This window comes from Penicillium daleae (assembly GCF_028827525.1).
Source record: "Penicillium daleae strain IBT 16125 chromosome Unknown utg000006l_segment0_segment0, whole genome shotgun sequence".
In the NCBI taxonomy this organism is placed as follows: domain Eukaryota; kingdom Fungi; phylum Ascomycota; class Eurotiomycetes; order Eurotiales; family Aspergillaceae; genus Penicillium; species Penicillium daleae.
This window is the reverse complement of record NW_026623154.1, coordinates 500,106-523,952: the sequence shown is the minus strand read 5'-3', so window position 1 is coordinate 523,952 and position 23,847 is coordinate 500,106. Positions and strand designations below refer to the sequence as shown.

At 48.8% G+C, this 23,847-nt stretch overlaps 8 protein-coding genes across 8 annotated transcripts; 5 read left to right on the top strand and 3 right to left on the bottom strand.

Moving 5' to 3' along the window:
• Positions 1–134: 134 nt before the first annotated feature.
• Positions 135–1,584, bottom strand: N7458_005982 (short-chain dehydrogenase; the record flags this gene model as incomplete). The annotated part of the gene is made up of 2 exons (XM_056909364.1): positions 135–1,307; positions 1,369–1,584. 2 exons carry the CDS (start codon positions 1,582–1,584, stop codon positions 135–137), a joined length of 1,389 nt encoding a protein of 462 aa, XP_056765068.1.
• A 797-nt stretch (positions 1,585–2,381) lies between these two features.
• N7458_005981 (uncharacterized protein) lies at positions 2,382–2,759 on the top strand (the record flags this gene model as incomplete). Its single annotated transcript, XM_056909363.1, has 1 exon — positions 2,382–2,759. The coding sequence occupies one exon, from the start codon at positions 2,382–2,384 to the stop codon at positions 2,757–2,759; it is 378 nt and encodes a 125-aa protein (XP_056765067.1).
• Positions 2,760–4,027: 1,268 nt separating this feature from the next.
• Positions 4,028–5,568, bottom strand: N7458_005980 (uncharacterized protein; the record flags this gene model as incomplete). Its single annotated transcript, XM_056909362.1, has 2 exons — positions 4,028–4,551; positions 4,599–5,568. The coding sequence occupies 2 exons, from the start codon at positions 5,566–5,568 to the stop codon at positions 4,028–4,030; spliced, it is 1,494 nt and encodes a 497-aa protein (XP_056765066.1).
• A 2,198-nt stretch (positions 5,569–7,766) lies between these two features.
• Positions 7,767–9,422, top strand: N7458_005979 (oleate hydratase; the record flags this gene model as incomplete). The annotated part of the gene is made up of 2 exons (XM_056909361.1): positions 7,767–8,302; positions 8,360–9,422. 2 exons carry the CDS (start codon positions 7,767–7,769, stop codon positions 9,420–9,422), a joined length of 1,599 nt encoding a protein of 532 aa, XP_056765065.1.
• Positions 9,423–11,624: 2,202 nt separating this feature from the next.
• Positions 11,625–13,186, top strand: N7458_005978 (Clr5 domain-containing protein; the record flags this gene model as incomplete). Its single annotated transcript, XM_056909360.1, has 4 exons — positions 11,625–12,125; positions 12,189–12,347; positions 12,405–12,615; positions 12,663–13,186. The coding sequence occupies 4 exons, from the start codon at positions 11,625–11,627 to the stop codon at positions 13,184–13,186; spliced, it is 1,395 nt and encodes a 464-aa protein (XP_056765064.1).
• Positions 13,187–19,949: 6,763 nt separating this feature from the next.
• N7458_005977 (uncharacterized protein) lies at positions 19,950–21,149 on the top strand (the record flags this gene model as incomplete). Its single annotated transcript, XM_056909359.1, has 1 exon — positions 19,950–21,149. The coding sequence occupies one exon, from the start codon at positions 19,950–19,952 to the stop codon at positions 21,147–21,149; it is 1,200 nt and encodes a 399-aa protein (XP_056765063.1).
• Positions 21,150–21,482: 333 nt separating this feature from the next.
• On the bottom strand, positions 21,483–21,785 carry N7458_005976 (uncharacterized protein; the record flags this gene model as incomplete). Its single annotated transcript, XM_056909358.1, has 1 exon — positions 21,483–21,785. One exon carries the CDS (start codon positions 21,783–21,785, stop codon positions 21,483–21,485), a length of 303 nt encoding a protein of 100 aa, XP_056765062.1.
• Positions 21,786–22,001: 216 nt separating this feature from the next.
• On the top strand, positions 22,002–23,847 carry N7458_005975 (uncharacterized protein; the record flags this gene model as incomplete). The annotated part of the gene is made up of 3 exons (XM_056909357.1): positions 22,002–22,119; positions 22,173–22,459; positions 22,528–23,847. The coding sequence occupies 3 exons, from the start codon at positions 22,002–22,004 to the stop codon at positions 23,845–23,847; spliced, it is 1,725 nt and encodes a 574-aa protein (XP_056765061.1).

Sequence of the window (23,847 nt, the reverse complement as noted above, 5' to 3'; positions counted from 1 at the left end):
AGCAGGAGGAGGTGGAGGGAGGTAAGGGGGGGCACGGGGGTATGGAAAAGAATGATGAACTGAGGGGGTGGTACTTTTGTTAAGATTCTACCATTCCCTTTCAGGTTTAGCGCTCTGGCCTAATCAGCCGGGTGTTAGGAGTGCAGTCTCCCAATAGGAGCGCGGAGAGCTTGAGACAAGCGAGATGCGATATTGGAGGCGGGGGAGTTCCAGACTGGTTTCGACCTTGGAGCAAATTCCAGTGGTTTACCTATTAAATCGACAAGAATGACATACAGCGACCGCCCTGTGAGGATCCTGGAAACAGCACATAGCTCGAGAACTTTACCTAGAGTTCCGGGATCAATAAGCGGACGACGAGCTCCCACCTCCACGTGGTGTGTCCGCTGGGAACTCTCAGAGAAACAGTTTGGCTGTCTCCGCCCAGCATGTGTCTTCTTGTCGGTAGAGAGATTGATTGCATTATAGACCTCATTAGCCCATTTCAGCTGGATCTCGTACGAGATAGGCTTCTCTCGATCCGAGCCCTTGAAGAAGTGGAAATTATACCACTGTGGTCGGCTCCGAAACTGCGGTGGTGACTCTCCTACTATCTGCCAGCGATAAAGGAGATAAAAAGCCGCTTGGCTCATCGTGCAAAGTAGTGGATCCTGATGGCGCATTACTCCCATATACTGCAAGCGACCAAACTGATTCGTCTTTCCGTTATTCATGATCATAATCATTGGCCAACAGGGAGTCGATCCTTCGTTAGGCAACGAGATAGTGAATAGGTCAGGAAACTGGAGCCGCCGGCACGATTCTCCACGAAGCAGCATATTGTGACTGAAAAGGAAATCCACGGCGGTACGAAGATAGGACTCCTGGGCCTGAGGTTTTCGATGCTTTAGGTCTATTGTCCTCCATCCATGCCAACAGTATCGTACGAAATCCTTGATCTTGTCCTTAGAATATCCATCCTGCAGGGTGCCTGCGACTCGGTCAAGATACTTCTCGCGCTTTCGCTCGCTTTCCTTATGTAGTCGGCCGGTCATCAAGGCCGAAACAGCGTATCCACGCGGGTTAGGGAAGCTGTTCGTTCCAATGCTTTTTTGGAACGTCCAGAGGTCCACAATTGCATTGATATATTGCGTGATTGAATTGGTCCCTAGGGTCTGTTCAACCGTTGATCCATCTGGCCGAGTGCGGTCTTTTTTGTATTGACAGGACCGGAGGGGCCGGTTTAGGACCTCGGTATCGAGAAAGTAGACAAGCTGCTTCTCTGTGACTAATTCGCCGTCTGGGAAGCCCTGATTTTTGCAGAAACTCTATAGTATCCCCTTAGCTTCTTCGTACGAGCTAGAGAGAAGGTAAATGCTGTCAACCTACCTGCCATTCCTGATGCTTATTGATATAAGCTCTGGATGTATTCTTAGGCCGCTGGCTTCGCATGTAGTGTAGCGCCTTGATGCTGTGGAGATTCAACCGGTCCTGGAGCTCAATCTGCGCCAGCTCCTGGGTCTGCATCTCGGAGGTAGGCGCGGCGGTGGCTATTGCCGAGGAGGATAGAGGAGAGGAGGGAGTAGTAGCGAACAGTGAAGCCATTTTTTATAAGGCGCGAGATAGTGAGATCGTATTCTCTGCTGATAATAAGATGAGATGGGTGAATAGGAGTAGAATGACGAGGTAGGATCGCGATACCGAATTCACAGAGTAACTAGCTACGTCTCTACTACTCCGTACCGCCCTCGTAGAGCTTCCTCCCCGCCAACCCCCTTACATCGAATGAGAAAGGCAGGCATGCGGCCCTATATTATTATCAAAGGGCCGGCGGAAAGGTAAGGTACTGTCATGGCCCGTACGAGGCTATCCCTGGCTTCAGGATTACTGCCAAGATTTCGCAGGCGCGATCTGCGGTCAGATATCTCGCGCGGGATGGGGGTCAAAGGGAGTGGGTGCGGTCAGAGATGTGAGATATCCTGGGGTACGGAGGTTAATAGCCATCACGAGTGCAAAAATGACCAATGGTTGTTTTTGTCCGGCAGAATTCCCGTTTTGCCCACTTAGCTGTGGTGTGGATAGTTATGCTGGTACCAGTCTAGCCTTATTACAACTAGCGTAATACCAGGGAGCGTCAATTATGCCTAATTAGGCTTTAGTTTATCCAGCACCTACAAACAGACCTAACGTCCTGTTGATCTGCCAACTCGTCTTCCTGCCCTTCTCTACCCAAGAAGCACTAAAACAAGCTGAGTTCTTCCAAATAACGTGTTTTCGCTAAAAAGTAACTCTCTTCTCTTCCTGACTAGTCAAGACATGCAAATTGAAGTTGATTGAGTCTCAAAATCGAAAAATATAACACGAAATGACACATCCTCTCCAGTCCTTCCACTCCGTCATCTATGTCATATGCTAATTACCCGCTGTTTGCCCTCCAGGTCTCCGAAACAGGTCCTGACGCAGTCATTCTCTCCATATCCGACTCTCGCAGCTGGTATCTCCGCCGGGTACGTGGTGGAGAGATCCCTGGCGGCACACGAGCTCGCTTTCGCCGCTGCGGCAGCGCCGCTGGCTGCGCCGGCGGCGGAGTAAACTCCACAGCTCTCCGCGGTGATAATGACCTGATAATTGCTCCTAGCGATGGGAGAGATGATGAGATAGATACCTCTGAGGGCGGAGGAGATGGCGCTGGAGCTCCTGCTGCCACAGGAGCTTCAGCTTCAAGCTTTATCGTCACTGGTTCAAGTCTTTTTCTCTTGATAATCAGGAAGACCTCATAACTATCCTTGATTTTGGTAAATTTCGTACAGAAGTCTGTGAGGAGCTGTTCATGATCTTCCCGCATGCCTAGGAACCATGGCTCCTTTTTATTCTTAACTGCAGTTGCAAATCGAAATGTATCTCCTTGCTCACGCGTGTAATCCTCAGGATCGAGCTCTACTAGGAGCTCATTTTCGATGAAGTCGACGAAGCTATTGATAGTACCCGGTGTAAGGATTGGGGTAACTGTAGCTACTCATAACGAGGCAAATTAGTATATCTCTCTCTTGGCCGCGCGATCTCTCCATACTTAGCTTTTCAAGCCTATCTGGCTTTCCCGACCCCAAGTACCAATATAAATAGCAGTGGACGATTAATGAGACCGTTGCTGGTGCTGTAGGAACTTGAGGCCGCCCTCGACTGAGGCGGCTACCTCTAGAGCTTCTCCCACCAATAAATTGGCGCTGAATCGACTGCTGCTGGATCTGGCGCTGCCGTATCTCATTTGTCGTCTCTGATAAGGCCTGGAAGCGTGGTTCTGGGGTAATGAGGCTTCTCTGGTATAGCGTCGCCCTGGCCGAAGAGGATAAATTCTGTATAGAAGAGCTCGTACTATACGTAGGGGAGGTGATCTGGGCAGTAGAGATAGGACCATAAGCAAAAACATCTTCCCCGGTACGATGGGCCAGGGTATTCCGGTAGTTAGCCATAGAAACACAAGTGGGAGGGTTTCTGAGGAAGAATATCAGGTACAAAAATAATTTAAATATAAGAAGGAGCCGAGTTATCTTGAAACTGAATGAATTTCCTCTTGTAAAATTAGTACTTAGCGAAGATTTTATGACGAACTAAGGCGCAGATATCTTACCACAAGGGATCCAAAGACAGGCTTACTCAGCTTCCACGCCTTCATTAGATTTTAATGGCAATCCGGATAGCTCCGGAAGTATAGTATGTAACACGCTATGGCAGACCCCGGAGGATCATCCAACGGACCTCACAATCTTCAATTCACCCACATTCAAATAGGCATGTTTAATACTACTCACTTTAGTACTAGTCAGGACGGAAGTTCCCCTGTTTAACACTTTATGTGGCACTATGATAACCTGGTCTTTTGGCGTTGAGACATGTATACGTAAGAAAGTTTATATACCGAACTACCTCCGTCGATCCCCTACCTCGTGGATACTAATTGGCTATCGTAAAATCCCAAGAGCGCGGTAGCACACGCTGATCAGCCTGAATTTAGATCTTGGGCCGAGATCCTACAGAGAGGTGCTGAAAACTAGCCTTCCTGTGCCTCTCCAGGCTCCCAATCCCATGCACCGAGGGGTTTCGTAGTAAGACAGAGCACTGGATGTTTATCTAATTGGTCATGAAGAAGAGCACGGCGGCGGAGTTCGAGATATTCGACCCGGTAAGGTTGGCTAACTTCCTCTGGAACACGAGACGGAGAATTATCAGGATTGAAGCTATTTCCAGGCCTATAAAGCTCGGCTCCAATCTCCTGAAGCTGCTGGTGGCACCAAGCAAGGACATCAGGGGGTAAATATTCATCTTTATCCCAGTCCCGGACGTCCTCCTGGAGCTCGCGAAGCAGCATCTGATTAACTGCGCGCTGGTAATCCGGCTTAGACGCATTAAAATAATTCATAAAAGGCTTCCCAGTAACGGCGTTCGGCCGTGACTTTTGCTTGCGGATATTATGAATATTCCAGGTCTTAGCGTACTCACCAATAACCCGGCGGAGCGTAGGCATATAAACCGCAAGAAGGGCGACCTGCTCAGGGATAGAGCCGGAGAAGAGACCTATAGAGGATTAGTACCAGCAGCGGATAGTGGGCAGGATGACTTACCTTGTTCCCGGAGCTCCCGGAAATATTGGTAATAGAGAAAAGTACACGACTTAGATAACTGCGCCCACCAAGCCTCTATTCTCTGGTTATCTGTGCTTCGCCCTAGCCAGAAACAGTCTCCATGGGCAGCCTCTGGATCGAACACCTGCCGCAGCGCCCATTGTGCATCCCCAATAAGGGAGGTCTCCGAGCCGAGGTCAGACCGAATAATCTCCGGTTGGTAGGAGAGCTCGGCGAGGGTGTCAAGAAACTGAGAGAGAACGCTCACTGCGGTACGAGTACTAATTCCCACGTATATCCAGAGAATATACCGAGAGTACCCATCAATGGCAGCATAAACCTCAACCCCGAACTGCGCTAGCTTCATATAACCATCCACATGCCACACGAAATTCGGCCCAGGGCACCAATACTCGCCGCGGGAGCGCTGGAGATCGTATGATCGGCGGAGGAGTGAGTCAGGGCGAAGAGAGCGGTAGACTTCGAATACTCGGTGCTGTGGGAAAAGAAAACCATGCCGGCGAAGGTGGTGATAGAGAATCCGACGCCTATAGCCTTCGACATCGCCAATTCCAAGCTCCTCAGTCAAGAGAACCTCGATTTCGAGCCGTTGCTGCTGCCGCTGAAGCGGGCAGTTTGTACGAAGCTGAATTCCAAGCCGTTTTCGTAACCTTTCAAGCGTAGGTTCAGAGACCCGGAATCCCTCTTTCTGTAGCACTTCGAGTGTTTCTTTAGCCGATAAACCTGCCTCGGTAATTAGTGTGAGAAGGCGAGCGTGCAAAGCTTCATTTTGGCTAGGTAGCTGGCGCCGTAGGCCCCAGGAAGAAAGGCGAGTTTTGAGCGTGCGGAGTGAGATATTGACGCCGTGGCTTTGTATGATGGTCTGGATATTAGCAATACGTGCATTCTGAGAATATAAGAGAGTAATCTCCTCCCTGTAAGGCTCCAGGTCAATTTGAGGGCGTGGCATGGGAAAATAGAAGTTATTCATGTGAGCACAGAACAGTAGGAATTGCACTATGTTAAAATCAAAAGAAAGGATTGTCTGCTTCTGAAAAATACATAGTCATACGGTCTTGTATACTGTACACTACACTACAGTAGCGTACTGAATCGGAGATTCAGTAATGTAATTTATAGGCAAGTGAAACTATAAAATACCATATCCAATGCTACATCTTTATTCCTCTATATCTCAACCACCAGCGCTTTATTTTTGTTAAATTTTGAATTAACACTTTTCTAAGCAAAAAGAATAATATGCCTAGATTTTGAGCTAGTGAGAGCATTATTTCGACGCGTTACCATAAAATACCGTATCATTTTGACCTTGAGACACGGATATATATATCGCCATGAGTTTTCTAAAAGTAAACTCTCAATGCACCAGTAGGTCAGAAACGCTATCGAGGTTATACAAGCCTCATATTTTATCCGAAAGACCCACGGCTTTTGAGATATGAAGTTGTTATTTATCGCATTTAGTATGGAGTTTTGGGGTGTTTTATTCGCCTGTGGATTATGTCACAGTATTCCGACCTGGAACGGTAAGCCTGTTCCACTCCATGCTGGCTAACCTAATTAGGGTAAGGCGAACAGGATAAACACTGCGGGCGGAAAAGGAGGCGGTATACAGATTGCCCAATCATATTGGATTCTGGGGTTTTTGCACTCGTGATGGTTATTAACCTCCGTAGGCGGTGGGGCCAGAAAAGAGTGATTGAGTGTGTGCTGGTTAAGGCGATTTCGAGAATGGCTATATCACATGATTCACTCCATTGTTTGATGCAGGGACTGTATCCATCACATCCCCATGTCAAGATTTCCTGCAATTTGACATATTGAGAGAAGACCACCACCCGGAGACCTGCGGTCGGCCACCTCTTTCTGCTCTTCCCCGTTGCACAGCCGACCACCTCAGCTCTCCTCAACCCGACCGAGGTAACCAAGCAGTCCTCCGTCTTGCCGTCGTTTGCCTGCGCAGAGCGGACGGATTTGTTGCGGTTGTTGGATTCGAGATAGCCCGCCTCATCCAGTAGAGAGATAGCCTGCCTCATCCAGTAGAGGTGACTCATTGCGATCGGTCTTCGGGATTGTGTTATGTGTGCGGTCTCTCTCCAGGTGTTATATCACCTCCCATCTCTGCCCTTTTGTGTGTTAGAGTTTCGCAGCTTAGCGCACATGGCGTATATAGGTTTCTCTGAATGCGAGAAAGCCCGTTTCCATGGCTTTCTGGTGAGCTTGGTTCCCAGTTTCATGCGAGTCAGTGAACCTTGATGAGGTCTTCCATGAACTGCATCTTCCAGAATAACGAAGTTCGAGTCAACGCATCTCGTACGAAGCGATCACAGATTGTATGCAAGCTCAGAGGTGTCCTGTCTTCTTCATAGGGCGAGACCACTTTTACGGTGATGCATTCTGGGCTCGAGTGTGAGACGAGTAAACAAAGTTAGATGGATTTGGTATTTGATGCCCTCTGATTTTGGCGTGGTTGTGCGGTCGCGATCCCCGGAGTTGGCTCCACTGGCATAACCAACATGGATTCCTTTGGCCTCCCAGCGAGGGATTAACACCGGGACATCACGAGAAGTTATGAATCCATTGTCCCAACAGCCTGGCTAGGGCTTCCGCCCAATGCGATCTCACTAGGGGCTATGCCACACTGTAAAAAATCGAGGGAAGTCCTTATGGTTCTAGGTCATCCACAGTAGGTGGTTCACCTTGTCTCAATCCTTGCATTATAATTCCAGTTGACATCAGACTGATCTCATACCGGATTTACTATTAGTGATATAAGAGTGATGAAGCGGCGGATGGTGCATGTGATGTTCGCATACTTTCAGAGCCAGGTCATCTGAGACGACGATTAAGATGTTTGGTTCGCGACATTGGTACCCGAGGATTCAACGGATTTCTAGAGACGTGCACTTACATCATTCGCCTTGAAACCAGAGCAGTAAAACTTGGTAGTCCTCTAAACGATTCGGTTCGGCTGCTGTCATGTGAAATCTAATACGACTAGACAGGCCGTCGATTGCCGACGCTCGCTTGGTTTTCTTACCTATATAATAGCCTTTTGGACACTCGCCCACGCCTTAGGGGAAACAAAAAAGTGTCTAACGACGAAACTCAAAGTGGCAAATCCGCGATAACATCCACAGCCAATCAATGGCGCGTAGCCGAGATCCTAAAGATGTACAGGCTTGGCTTATTGGAAGCGGGATCGCTTCCATGGCAGCCGCGGTACATCTGATCAAGCAGGCCAAAGTCCCGGCACTCCAAGTTCATATCCTCGACATCCATAAGGGCTGTGGGGGAGCGATGGAGGAGGTCTCTGGTAACCCAAGCGATGGCTATGTTCTTCACACGGGCGCACAGCCGTACTTCCACGAAGATTGTGTCGAAGAGCTCCTCGCGATGGTTCCTAGTCCAGATAATCCAGAAAAGTCTGTCCTGGATATCATCAAAGATTATGAGTTATCCGGGAGACCAAACAACAAAGACAAAATTCGCGCACTTAGGCCAGGCGAGGGAGAACAGTCGGCCGAAGTGGACGTGCATCGGATGCAGATTGGGGCGAAGAGTCGGATGGAGCTCATCGCATTTCTCCTGGACCGTGAAAGGGCGTCCGACTCTAAGAAGATCAATGAGGTGTTTGACGAATCGTTCTTCAGGACGGAATTCTGGGCACTATGGTCGACTACGTGAGCACCTTACGTCTTCTTCCCAATTTGTTTCCCTTGGTACTGACTCGCCTTTAGTTTTTTCCTCCAGCCATGGCATAGTGCGACCGAGTTTCGCAGACTTCTAGCCAAATACTTGCCCAAGATGCAGACTCGCAGTGATGTTCCTGAGCTGGAGAGAACGAGATTCAGCCTTTATGAGACTTTGATAATCCCCATCACTAAATTCTTAAAGGATCAAGGAGTTGACTTCCGGTTCCATGCGATGGTCACCGATCTCAAGTCGTATCCGTCTAGCGACCCAACAACTATCTCGGAGATTACGTTGGTTGAGAACGGAAGAGAGGAACTTATCACGGTAGATCCCTCTGACATTGTTATCGTGACGTTAGGGTCGATCTCTACCGGGATGCAGATAGGGTCTAACGAAGAGCCTCCTCCGGAGGTGTCAGCGGAGAGTGGTGTATATGATGGGGAGTGGTCTCTTTGGAATAAACTCGCCGAGCAGTCGACCAAATTTGGCAATCCTTCTAATTTCATCACGCGGACGGATGAGACGAAAATCGAGACCTTCACCGTCACTTTTCGGGAATCGGACTTCATGAAGTATTACTCGCGGCTCACTAAGGGCAAACCGGGTACGGGTTCCCTACTCACCATTGTAGGAAGCCCCTGGTGTTTGAATATTAGCATTCCTCACCAGCCTGTTTTCGCGACGCAACCAGACATTGTTGACGTGATTTGGGGATACGGACTACGTCCAGAAAAAATCGGGACATATGTGAAAAAGCCCATGGAACAATGCTCCGGCGCAGAGATCCTCGTTGAGCTACTTTCTCATATGAAGTTCCCCGTTGAACCACTTCTCGCATTGGCCACGACAATTCCCTGTTTCGTTCCCCTGGGAACGTCAATGCTATTGACACGGGTTCTTCACGATCGTCCAAGTGTGATCCCGCATGACACAACGAATGTCGCCTTCATCGGGCAGTATGTTGAAATTCCCGATGACACCACCTTCAGCGTGGAGTACAGCGTCCGAGGAGCGCAGACGGCGGTGTCCCAATTAATGGGCCGGCCCAAGGAGCCCCCGAAAATAAGCAAGAATGCGCTTTTGGAGGTCTTTCATATGGTAGTATGAGAAAAAGTGTCGTGATGTATTCACTCTTTGCTGACTTGTACGGGGAATGATGGACGTTTGATTTTAACTCTCACTTTTTATGTTAGCGTGATTTTGGGTCAGTAAGTGTAGTCAGAATGAAAGGACGGAATATCAAACTGGTGGGAGCAGGATGACCTCGTACCCAAAAATACTTTTCAGTAGCTTTCATTTAACTATTATCTTCGAACCTACCTACCCACCCTAGGTACGATATATGTCAGATCGCAGCATATCTGTATCTAACGGTCCTGAATAGTGGCTAGCTAGCTACGGGGAAATATTATTTTAGATATTTTTCCGAAAATGATAGGTTCGGGCTCCCCGCTGTAAGAGTAGTGTCACCTCCACCCCACTGGCCTGGCTGGATCCTCGGGCCTAGAGTGAAGCTCCCAGGCACGATTTTGCTTGCTCACAGGTAGTTGTGCGCATTCGGCCAGCCATTGGTTGATGAGTTTCTCAGGGTGTCGACCAGCATTGCCGAACTCCTACTCTTATCCTCCGCAGTTCTCGCTGCAGTCGTCCTTCAAGCTGGCAATATGAGCTATGTCCTGAATCTCCCAACTGAAATTGTCATCTGGGTATTCGAATCACTTGATGATATTGACGATGTCTTGCGTTTTGCAAGATGTTGCAAGTATCTTCACTGCGTTTTCGACCCAATGAGCGTCCGATTAAAGCTATTCAGATATATCATTGTACATCTGCGCTGATCTAATTTGTTCGAATGCTGAATTGACAAGACGACAGGTACGAGCTTCCCATCACGAGCATGACGTTGAGCTTAGTCAACGCGTAAATTTGTATTGGCGCTTTTCCCGCGATTTTTACGATTCGCTGCCTATTCCACAAACTCCCACATATCGGAAGTCGCTAGTCTCTAGATTCCTGGGCCCTTTTGACAGCAGCAATGACGTCCCCGCTGAGGTTGTCAGGGATATAGTCTGCAGGTGGCAAGGGATGCGTGTTCTATACGACCTTTATTGCGACTCCGCTGTAAACGAAGGCTATCTCGCTTCCACATTTCCATATGTCACAGGGTTGCGTATGCCAGATACTACTGAAGCAATGGCTAGCGAATCCGCCCTTCCGATCCCATCTGGCTCCGTTTGCGCCAGTTTCAAGGAAACGAGTAAAATGGAGAGGCAGAAGTCCTACCAAAGATTCTACAAGGCCGTGAAAAGACATTGGATTTCTGTGGAAATGCTCTGGCTCGTCCGAACACAAGGCTTTACGAACGCTGAGGGATTCGATAGAGCATTCGAGCGCACCTGGGGAATGTGGGCTCACAATCCGACCAGACCCGCATCAGATAAAATTGACATTATCGAAGTGGTGGATTTCGTGTGGGGCTTTCTCGGGCGGAAAGCATTCCATGTTTCCAGCCTTCCAGATTGGCTGGAGGGTCTAAGTGAGGATGTGTTAGACCAAATGTATCGACGGCCACGAAATTTCGCGAAATCCCACGTGACCCCCAGGTACGGAGGTTAATAACCATCACGAGTGCAAAAACCCCAGAATCCAATATGATTGGGCAATCTGTATACCGCCTCCTTTTCCGCCCGCAGTGTTTATCCTGTTCGCCTTACCCTAATTAGGTTAGCCAGCATGGAGTGGAACAGGCTTACCGTTCCAGGTCGGAATACTGTGACATAATCCACAGGCGAATAAAACACCCCAAAACTCCATACTAAATGCGATAAATAACAACTTCATATCTCAAAAGCCGTGGGTCTTTCGGATAAAATATGAGGCTTGTATAACCTCGATAGCGTTTCTGACCTACTGGTGCATTGAGAGTTTACTTTTAGAAAACTCATGGCGATATATATATCCGTGTCTCAAGGTCAAAATGATACGGTATTTTATGGTAACGCGTCGAAATAATGCTCTCACTAGCTCAAAATCTAGGCATATTATTCTTTTTGCTTAGAAAAGTGTTAATTCAAAATTTAACAAAAATAAAGCGCTGGTGGTTGAGATATAGAGGAATAAAGATGTAGCATTGGATATGGTATTTTATAGTTTCACTTGCCTATAAATTACATTACTGAATCTCCGATTCAGTACGCTACTGTAGTGTAGTGTACAGTATACAAGACCGTATGACTATGTATTTTTCAGAAGCAGACAATCCTTTCTTTTGATTTTAACATAGTGCAATTCCTACTGTTCTGTGCTCACATGAATAACTTCTATTTTCCCATGCCACGCCCTCAAATTGACCTGGAGCCTTACAGGGAGGAGATTACTCTCTTATATTCTCAGAATGCACGTATTGCTAATATCCAGACCATCATACAAAGCCACGGCGTCAATATCTCACTCCGCACGCTCAAAACTCGCCTTTCTTCCTGGGGCCTACGGCGCCAGCTACCTAGCCAAAATGAAGCTTTGCACGCTCGCCTTCTCACACTAATTACCGAGGCAGGTTTATCGGCTAAAGAAACACTCGAAGTGCTACAGAAAGAGGGATTCCGGGTCTCTGAACCTACGCTTGAAAGGTTACGAAAACGGCTTGGAATTCAGCTTCGTACAAACTGCCCGCTTCAGCGGCAGCAGCAACGGCTCGAAATCGAGGTTCTCTTGACTGAGGAGCTTGGAATTGGCGATGTCGAAGGCTATGGGCGTCGGATTCTCTATCACCACCTTCGCCGGCATGGTTTTCTTTTCCCACAGCACCGAGTATTCGAAGTCTACCGCTCTCTTCGCCCTGACTCACTCCTCCGCCGATCATACGATCTCTAGCGCTCCCGCGGCGAGTATTGGTGCCCTGGGCCGAATTTCGTGTGGCATGTGGATGGTTATATGAAGCTAGCGCAGTTCGGGGTTGAGGTTTATGCTGCCATTGATGGGTACTCTCGGTATATTCTCTGGATATACGTGGGAATTAGTACTCGTACCGCAGTGAGCGTTCTCTCTCAGTTTCTTGACACCCTCGCCGAGCTCTCCTACTAACCGGAGATTATTCGGTCTGACCTCGGCTCGGAGACCTCCCTTATTGGGGATGCACAATGGGCGCTGCGGCAGGTGTTCGATCCAGAGGCTGCCCATGGAGACTGTTTCTGGCTAGGGCGAAGCACAGATAACCAGAGAATAGAGGCTTGGTGGGCGCAGTTATCTAAGTCGTGTACTTTTCTCTATTACCAATATTTCCGGGAGCTCCGGGAACAAGGTAAGTCATCCTGCCCACTATCCGCTGCTGGTACTAATCCTCTATAGGTCTCTTCTCCGGCTCTATCCCTGAGCAGGTCGCCCTTCTTGCGGTTTATATGCCTACGCTCCGCCGGGTTATTGGTGAGTACGCTAAGACCTGGAATATTCATAATATCCGCAAGCAAAAGTCACGGCCGAACGCCGTTACTGGGAAGCCTTTTATGAATTATTTTAATGCGTCTAAGCCGGATTACCAGCGCGCAGTTAATCAGATGCTGCTTCGCGAGCTCCAGGAGGACGTCCGGGACTGGGATAAAGATGAATATTTACCCCCTGATGTCCTTGCTTGGTGCCACCAGCAGCTTCAGGAGATTGGAGCCGAGCTTTATGGGCCTGGAAATGGCTTCAATCCTGATAATTCTCCGTCTCGTGTTCCAGAGGAAGTTAGCCAACCTTACCGGGTCGAATATCTCGAACTCCGCCGCCGTGCTCTTCTTCATGACCAATTAGATGAACATCCAGTGCTCTGTCTTACTACGAAACCCCTCGGTGCATGGGATTGGGAGCCTGGAGAGGCACAGGAAGGCTAGTTTTCAGCACCTCTCTGTAGGATCTCGGCCCAAGATCTAAATTCAGGCTGATCAGCGTGTGCTACCGCGCTCTTGGGATTTTACGATAGCCAATTAGTATCCACGAGGTAGGGGATCGACGGAGGTAGTTCGGTATATAAACTTTCTTATGTATACATGTCTCAACGCCAAAAGACCAGGTTATCATAGTGCCACATAAAGTGTTAAACAGGGGAACTTCCGTCCTGACTAGTACTAAAGTGAGTAGTATTAAACATGCCTATTTGAATGTGGGTGAATTGAAGATTGTGAGGTCCGTTGGATGATCCTCCGGGGTCTGCCATAGCGTGTTACATGCTATACTTCCGGAGCTATCCGGATTGCCATTAAAATCTAATGAAGGCGTGGAAGCTGAGTAAGCCTGTGTTTGGATCCCTTGTGGTAAGATATCTGCGCCTTAGTTCGTCATAAAATCTTCGCTAAGTACTAATTTTACAAGAGGAAATTCATTCAGTTTCAAGATAACTCGGCTCCTTCTTATATTTAAATTATTTTTGTACCTGATATTCTTCCTCAGAAACCCTCCCACTTGTGTTTCTATGGCTAACTACCGGAATACCCTGGCCCATCGTACCGGGGAAGATGTTTTTGCTTATGGTCCTAGCTCTACTGCCCAGATCACCTCCCCTACGTATAGTACGAGCTCTTCTATACAGAATTTATCCTCTTCGGCCAGGGCGACGCTATACCAGAGAAGCCTTATTACCCCAGAACCACGCTTCCAGGCCTTATCAGGGACGACAAATGAGATACGGCAGCGCCAGATCCAGCAGCAGTCGATTCAGCGCTAATTTATTGGTGGGAGAAGCTCTGGAGGTAGCCGCCTCAGTCGAGGGCGGCCTCAAGTTCCTACAGCACCAGCAACGGTCTCATTAATCGTCCACTGCTATCTATATTGGTACTTGGGGTCGGGAAAGCCAGATAGGCTTGAAAAGCTAAGTATGGAGAGATCCCGCGGCCAAGAGAGAGATATACTAATTTTCCTCGTTATGAGTAGCTACAGTTACCCCAATCCTTACACCGGGTACTATTAATAGCTTCGTCGACTTCATCGAAAATGAGCTCCTAGTGGAGCTCGATCCTGAGGATTACATGCGTGAGCAAGGAGATACATTTCGATTTGCAACTGCAGTTAAGAATAAAAAGGAGCTATGGTTCCTAGGCATGCGGGAAGATCATGAACAGCTCCTCACAGACTTCTGTACGAAATTTACCAAAATCAAGGATAGTTATGAGGTCTTCCTGATTATCAAGAGAAAAAGACTTGAACCAGTGACGATAAAGCTTGAAGCTGAAGCTCCTGTGGCAGCAGGAGCTCTAGCGCCATCTCCTCCGCCCTCAGAGGTATCTATCTCATTATCTCTCCTATCGCTAGGAGCAATTATCAGGTCATTATCACCGCGGAGAGCTGTGGAGTTTACTCCGCCGCCGGCGCAGCCAGCGGCGCTGCCGTAGCGGCGAAAGCGAGCTCGTGTGCCGCCAGGGATCTCTCCACCACGTACCCGGCGGAGATACCAGCTGCGAGAGTCGGATATGGAGAGAATGACTGCGTCAGGACCTGTTTCGGAGACCTGGAGGGCAAACAGCGGGTAATTAGCATATGACATAGATGAGGGAGTGGAAGGACTGGAGAGGATGTGTCATTTCATGTTATTTTTTTCGATTTTGAGACTCAATCAACTTCAATTTGCATGTCTTGACTAGTCAGGAAGAGAAGAGAGTTGCTTTTTAGCGAAAACACGTTATTTGGAAGAACTCAGCTTGTTTTAGTGCTTCTTGGGTAGAGAAGGGCAGGAAGACGAGTTGGCAGATCAACAGGACGTTAAGTCTGTTTGTAGGTGCTGGATAAACTAAAGCCTAATTAGGCATAATTGACGCTCCCTGGTATTACGCTAGTTGTAATAAGGCTAGACTGGTACCAGCATAACTATCCACACCACAGCTAAGTGGGCAAAACGGGAATTCTGCCGGACAAAAACCACCATTGGTCATTTTTGCACTCGTGATGGCTATTAACCTCCGTAGGCGGGGGCGAGATGAAAGGAGACCGGTGCCAATTGACGACTCGACGCCCTACCATCTCACCGTGCAGAGGAAAATGTTAGCCAAACGCAGTCATCAAGGTATCTCGCAAATCGTACCCATAGCCCAAATATCTTTATCGGTATGTGTCCTTGTGCGACTACATTTTGTCGGAATACTGTAAGCAGCCGTGGCCGGATGGGTTGTGTTGTATTTCTGAAGGAAGCTTACTTCTTATTTCTGAGGGGATACAAGAGGCTATATATAAAACATGAAGTCCAAGTTGATTTCCAATCAACTTGGTCTTCGTATAGATGGACAGGAATTATTTCCGATGTTGCGGCTTCGTTCCTGAGCAGCAACTGCCTCATATCACAACATTCCCCCTCAGGATCGCCTTGCTGGCGAGGCGGTACTGAATACATGCACATCGGTCAGGCCTCGGTAAAACCACTCAAAACCTCAAAGAGGAGAAATAGTGGAAAGAGCGCCATCGCGGTTACACATTTTCCTTTATGAGTTCTTCCGTGTCGATACCTAAGAGGTTGCAGAACTTGGTGAATGGAGAGGGTCCCAGAGGTTTGGTGAGTCCATCAGCGGCCTGTTCCGCGGTAGGAACGTATTCGAGACTAATTTTTCCTGTGTTCAGAACTGCTCGCTGATAATGGAACTTCACATTGAATGAAGCTTGCAATCCATCTCCGGGCAAGCGCAGGGATGCCTTTAGATTGGAGACGAACGTCTAGGCTTATCTGGTTTACCCCATTGAAGGCGCCCTTTAGGTCGAAGGCTACCAAGGTGACCACTCTTTGTTTGCACCACGCTCGGTCGATTGCGTTGGCTAGCACTAACAGGGCCTGCTCGGTTGTGCGTCCCGGACGTCCCCCGAACTGAGTGTCCGGAAGAAGTCTGTAATGTTCCGCGAAGTAGGATAGCCGCCGGGCCATCACTGCCTCTAGTAGTTTGCCGAGCGTGTTGAGTAATGAGATCGGACGGTAGGCTCCTGGGAGGGAGTAATCCGGCTTCCCCGGTTTACGATCCGGGCGTTCCTCCACCTCTGGGGGTGGTATCCTAGGTCGATTGATGCCGCGAAGATCCGAGTGATGAGGTTTCCAAGGTGTCTCCACAGACGTTTCCAGACAAGCATCGGAAGACCATCTTCGCCAGGTGCTGTCGAGCCTTTTGCCGTTTTCAGAGCTCGATAGACTTCGGCCTCTGAGATCGGCTGCCATGCCAGTTCAACTGGGGGTTGCGCAAGAGGTTCCCCTTGGGCAGGCGCCATAGTAGGGAAGAACGAGTCCATGAAGGCCTTAGCCTTTTCCTGGTTGTCAGTCACCTCTCGGTCACCGATTTTGAGGGTGGGTATGCAGCCCCAGGAGTCTCGCGGTTTCATGTAAGTTGCCGCTTTCCACAGCTTTCCTTCACCTGCCTCGTCGAGAAATTGTCTCCAATGCGATGTCTTGGCTTTCTCGATTGTCTGCGTCCACGCTCGCCGCTTCTGGCGCATGTCTTCGAAGAGCGATATGGTGTAAGGATCATCTCGTCCCGCCTCAGCACAGCTCTCTTGCCATTTGCGTCGTGCACGGTTTACTTCTTTTTGTTGAGATTTTAGATCGGGGGTGAACCACCGCTTAGCATACGGAGACGGTCGTAGGTTCGGAGTGTGGCAGTCAACCGCTTTCGCGGTTTCCTCTATTAGCTTGTCCACCGTGGCATCTAGTGCCTCGATCGTGTTCGGGGTCTCCCAGGGTCTCATGAGTCTCCACACCTCCCATCCAATTTTTCCCCAGTCGGCTCGGTCATAGGCTTTTCTTGCCTTAGCGGGTGGGTTACGCTGTGTGCGGAGATTCCATTCCGAATAGGTAGCGAACCTTCATGATGTATAAGAGGCCTAGGAAAGATCAGAATAGTTGAGAGTGGAATATAGGGAATATTTTCGTGACCAGTGAGACAGATGAAAGGGCTAGATTTAGTATGTCTTATTTGAAGAGTGACAAAAATTGAACTTGGATAACTCGGTCCGACAAGATATCTATTATATAGGGCTATTATAACAAATGATAATGCTTCTTTATAGTCTATCGTTTAAAGTCGCGACTGATAAGAGGTTTTCGAAAACATATTAAGATTCTCACTCTTAAAATCCTACCGTATGTATTATTACGAAGATATCAAGGTGCTCGATGTACCTATTATCCACCATATCTGAAATTGGTATAGTCTGTTGTGCGGACGCGCAAATTGAGGTGCGAGTAGCCTTCATAAACATCATCTCGGGTGCAGGAGATTCTGGCGCAGGTTCTGGCGTACGGAATTCGGGCCCAGGGAATTCGGACGTAGCTACTTCAGGAGTAGCTGAACTGGTGTTAGCCAGTTCATGAAGCTCTGGGGTACTAGCTTCCGGCATATCGAGTATAAGGTATCGTATATGCCGGGGCATCATATGCAGGCGCTGAATAGCCAGGTCTATATCTAGGTTCAGAGTCAGATGCACCATAAACCGGCTCAGCAAAACTGGGCCCACTACCAGACTCTAAAGTTGTAACCCCGGGAGTACCACCTAAAGCGGGGGCGGCCTCCAACCTAGAAGAAGTCCCAAATCCATGGGGCACTCAACCCCGGAGCGCTCGGTTTAGGGGCCATGGCATGGGCCTTGAGCGCACCAACCTCCAGGGTCTCAACCTCGGTGGTAGAACAGGAGCGGGCTATATGGCAAGGCCGTATAGTGAGACGCGGGTCTAACCCATTACAATCCTAACCGTATTCGCTTAAGGAGTTCGAAATTAGAACAGGATGATTGACCCAGGTCAAATAACGGATTCAACATAGAGCATTTTTAGAAGAGGTGGTATGATAAGAGCGAGCTGCCGGCTGTGAAAGTGCCTAGGTCAATTAATCATATAGTGTAAATCGCTTTTATCCAGTCTAGATACATCCTACCTGTAATAGGCTTCCTCGGAGAAGCTGAAAGGCCCTCAGAGCCGAGTCAATTACAGAGCTCCAAAGTCCGGTTATTTACGCCGTCTAATACATATTTCTATTGTGGCTGATGGTCATTTAGATCTTCTGATTTGGCTACGCAACAGCTTAGCCTTTGCGCTAACGAGTGTACAAATAGGATAGCTAGGAGGCATTTGACCCGAGGTGGCCTCATCTAGGCTCTCTGGCCTGTGCTTAAACTTTCAGTCATATAAAGCCATCTTTTTCGTACAATTTCTTCTGCATTTTCTCTTGGCAGATCAGATTTCAATTGCTCATATACTTGTGGCGAGCTAGTCGTAGCCATCGACATCATCCAAGGTAGGTTGAAATCTGGGGATCAACCTGAACCGATGAACCACCGCTATTTTTAGTATTTTCCGCCCTAAACAGAAAGAGGCAAACTGCAAACGTCTATGCTATAGCTACAGAATAATTTGGTTCGACTAATCAGCGACTGTGCAGATAGTATAGTACTGATTCGGTCGAGACTCGGAGCCATCTAAAAGCCACATCTGACCGTATCCCGCCGTCCCTACTTCTATAGCCGCTACATCTCTCTCGACCGGTTATTTTAATAAAATAGGCCTAGATGTCTAGCTATCGTCCCCGCGACTTGAGTTCAAGATGTATCTTATCAACTTAGGGGGCATAGAAAATCGCGTGCTAATGACAGGTGTGTGACGTAACATGATCATCGTTAAGCGGAAAATTCTTGGCGGCCCATTCATCCAATAAGGCACCGTTACCACGGTAATCTTAGTACCGGAACCCGAGATACCGGTTCGATTTACAGAACTAGGCCGATCGATGGTTTCCGAGTAGCTCGGTATAAAGTTTAAGTTTTCTAGAGGTGGGGGCTTATGCGGGGTCTATGATTATAGTCGTGTGGTTCACGCGGTTATTATAGCCCGGTCGAATGTGGCGAGTTGTAATGATGCGCCCGTTAATGCTAAGGAATGATGACCTCCTGCTATGTAGCGTGAACGAATAGGCCTCCCAAGAATTTCCCGCTTAACAAGCACTTATATTTAGTGCAGCCTGGGTATTGCAGTCGTGCCCCACGAGTTCTATAGTCCCCCACTAGCAGCATGAGTCTAAGTCATAGGGGCGACACTTTCGCAATTAGGCCTATTCTCTTAAGATAACCAGTTAAAGAATATAGAGGAACATAGAGTGACAAGAGATACGGACACGACCAAATATTGGCCAGACTAGGCTTTGCTAGCAGACAGCCTCAACATGATCGGTGCCGTCTCTCAAAGTGTACCACCGAAACTTATAGATCGGATGTCAAATAATAAAGTTACACTTAGAAAAGTCGAACCATCGTGCCCATGATGCTGGTAGTGTATGAGCAATCGGCCCTTCTGGATCGGTGCCGTCTCTCAAAGTGTACCACCGAAACTTATAGATCGGATGTCAAATCATAAAGTTACACTTAGAAAAGTCGAACCATCGTGCCCATGATGCTGGTAGTGTATGAGCAATCGGCCCTTCTGGCCACTCTCCTATCACGCGCGAGAGTGGTGTGATAGCTCAATGTGTTTTGGAAGGAACAGGTGTTCTAGATTGGGTTTGAAAGCGGTATCAGAAGTTATAAATAATCGTTCTGCGTCCACCCTAAAAGCTAACTCATAAAGAGGATTTCTTCGTTCCCAAGATATACAAACTGTTCTTGAACATTCGAGATACTACATACACCTCGAGGGGTAATATGAAAATGAAAACACCATCGATACTCCGTCTCGGCTGGGTGTTGGTAGTGGCACTCGTCGTAGTCGCGGGGGTATCCGCCTTTCCGGCGCCAGCCTCGGCTGCGGGCATAACGCTCAGCAAGAGGCAAGGCCAGGCGGGCACAACGCTGAGCGAGGAAGTGACAGCGAACGGGCACCGGACCCGGACATTCACCTGGACAATCAACAAGGTGGCTAACCCAACCACACTCGATCTGGTCCAGGGCGGCAGCGGCACTGTAACCTACACGGTGACGCTGACTAAGGACGACGGCACTGTCCACACCTGGATCGACGGGGAGGTCTGTATTACCAACGGTGGCAGTGTTCCAACTGAGAACCTCATGTCGACCCTTAAGGTGACGCAGCCGCCGTCCCAGGTGGTCATATTGAGTACGCCGCTTGACACGACGGCTAAACCGGTCCTAGCTGCCGGGGAGAGCTACTGCTACCCCTATAACATCGACATCCCGTCAGCAAACAGTAACACCTACAAGGTGAACGCCGATACGACGATTATAAATCACTCGGGGCACTTAGGAGTGCCGTTTGGGCCGAACGCGGCCGCCACCACAACGATTCCGACGACCGAGACGCTTATCCATAACACCGTAACGGTCTCCGATACCCTCGGGGGCCCGCTAGGGGAGTTCTCTGATGACCAAACGGTGACCTACACCCATACATTCGACTGTGGTAATGCAGGAGACAATCCCAACACCGCCTCCATCACCTACGACGACGGCACGGCCGGGCCGTCTGCATCGGCGACGGTGACGGTTAAGTGCACTGCCTCCGGCGGTTGCACGCTGACGATCGGCTACTGGAAGACTCACCCCGACGCCGTCACCCCGCTGCTACCGATCTGGCTCGGCACAGAAGGCGGGGCGAAGAGCGTCAAGGTAACCACGTCAAGTCAAGCCGTCACCATCGAGGGTATTCCCACCGCTAGCAACGGAATCGATAAGCTTTATGCGCAGTTGCTCGCAGCGAAGCTCAGCATCAAAAATGGCGCGGACGGCTCCGCTGTGACAAGTACCATCCAGGCTGCGGACAATTTCCTCGCCAATAAAAATAGCGTTGACTGGGCCAGCCTCTCCAATGCTGTCAAAAGCCAAGTGAATGGCTGGGCCACCACGCTGGACAATTATAACAATGGTATCACAGGTCCAGGCCATTGCCCCTGAACCTGAACTGCTCATGAAGCTTTTGCGGCAGCAAATATGAGGTATTAGTTTAAAATGTGCATATCATCTGTTGTAAAATGATTGAGAATGATTGACATAATGTTACACCGTTTCAATGCGAGGGATTCTGTTATGTGACTTTTGCTTCTGTCAAGAAAAAGTGAGTTCTTTCTAGTTAGTACAACAACCGCATATTAACGTCGTTCGTTTTTATGTACTATGCGGGAAGCCCTACTGTATCCATTCTTCAGCTCGTTTATGATTATTCAATCAATATTTTGCACAATTCCGTTAGCATTTCTTCTGCCACGCGCATACTAGCGCATGCATTATTCATAGCTTTGACAAGTTAACATAGTGCTTGTGGTTTGGCACGGAGATCTCCCTGCATTCGTCGCACTGGTCGATGGACGTGCGAAACTTCTTCGCTCCCCTGTGCACGACGAAGCCTCGCATTTTGTGCCATGCGCGGTGGAAACCGAGGTGTCCCTCACCGTGTGCTATCTCAAAGATTTCGTCCTTGATAGAGTCCAGGATGCATAGCCAGTGGTCACCGTCGGCTTGAACGGCAGACGTGGCTTGACCGTGTCCGGGTCTTGTGCAACACGCTGGAGCTCGGTGAGGACAAGACTCCATTTTGGGTGGTCACCTTGTCACGCCCCAGCGCTGCTAAATCTTGGATAAGGAGACTCTGGATACATGATTGGCTTATACCTGTCAACAGCCCCACCCAGGTGGGCTTGGCTCGTCGATCAGTCTGCTCGAAAGTTCTAGAGCAAAGGAAGAGGCTTGTATTTATTATGCAGGAGGTGGGTACGTCCTCGGTCGCACGCATCGCATTCTCTAAGTATCATGGACGAGACTGCCCGAGGCTTTCTAGCCCAGGCTATCCGGGACGCATTCACGTCTTCTGGCATCGATCATAACGAAGAGTATATTGATTCCTTGATTTCTAAAGTCGATAATGACGGTACGTTAGACACTCGACTTACCTAATAGAATGGGTGTTGACCGCGATTCTAGTCCTTCAGGCTTATCTGGCGAGCCAGGACGGCAACACAGAAGAGTCCCCATTACGAACTACCGGCTCGGCTTTACAAACGCCTCCGGCTTCACCACACAGAGAGCGTGGATCCTATCGGATTCTGAATGCACAGAAAAGGAACTATGCAAATCTAGCGGGTGCAGAACCAAGGAAGAGAAGAAAGCGGCAGATTTCGAAGCCTTCGGAAAAACGTGGTGAGGAACCTACCTCCGACCAAATTGCTGATGGAACTATCGAGATGGGTTGTCAAAATATAACTCAACAGGTATGCCTCTTCTGACATCTAACGCTTGTTTCACGTACTTGATCCGAGGCTAACGTCCTTTGATCTAGCCCGACGACGACCACCTGAAAGGTGCTCACCTTTTGGATCTCCCCGTCGACGCTTTGTCGTCTTATCAAGCAGATTCTGCGTATACAGTGAAAGCAATGTCATCAATATTGTTCGAATGCGCGAAGGTCAATTTCTCCATTGCTCTATACGGGCATCGAACGAGCGGTGCCCCGACAACAACCAAGCCTGACAAGATCCGGAAATATGTTGATGAGATTTCAGAATATGATTATGAGAAGGCAATCGACGTTATCCGCAGAGACAATGCATTGGCCACGGGAAAGGGTCTGCAAAATCGATACAACGAAACTATTTTTTGGAAAATCATTCTCAAGGGTGCGGCGTTGACCGATCCTGCAAAGCTGCCGTCCGCCAAAGGACCTGCAGACGGATTCACCATGGCGGAAAAAGCTGCAACCAAGAAATTTATGGAAGATGCTGGATACAGTTTGGGTGCCGAAAACCAACTCCAATGCCGCATTTTCTGGAAAAACCTATTCAACATGCGTAAAGCCGGCATTGACAAAGTCCTCTATTACCGCACCAAGGAATTCGACAGCTTCTGCAAGGGATATCCAAAAACGTCAGAAACCTCCCTTGTGGATACAATAATGAAGTGGGAGACCCAGCATAGACCTCACATCGAACAATTGGAAACACGGGCTCTTAGACTCGCGAAAGGCGACGTTATGCGCCTATCTGATCTTGAGGACCCCCAAGTGGTAGAGAGGCTGAAAGTTCACGAGTCCTCTTGGAACAATGCCAAAAATGAATGGGCCTTCACTATCGAAGAAGAAAGCTTCAAGGAAAAGGGTTTGCAGGCTTTCTCTCCTGATGTCATATGCGCACCCTACGACAACCAATCAGTATCTGGTGGAGATAAGTCCGCATTCACCTTTCTCCTGCCTAAAGATAGCAGCTCCTTGTTCGTCTGTTCCATCGTCCCTGTGCGTGAGGGAGACTTTCTAGGCATATTTGCTGGTAAGATTCGGTTTTCGGAAGACTGGAGTACCACCCACGGTATCCGCGGTCCTATCGATAATTTGTGGCTAGACTACTCACAAGTCACTGGTACGCTGAACCAAATGCTCGTCTCAGAACCTGGTGGTCCCGCAAACGTCCGCCTTCAGTGGGAAGTAATCGATGATGATATTGGGACCGATAGTTGCACCTCATGGAGAGTTTCTGTGAAAGCCACTAAGCCCATAATGCCGTTCGACCCTCTCGTTCGCGCGGCTGCTCAGCGGGAGCAGTACGTGCTGCATTCATCCTCTGAGAACGCAAAGAGGGGGTTTCTCGAACTTTGCGAAGCTGACTAA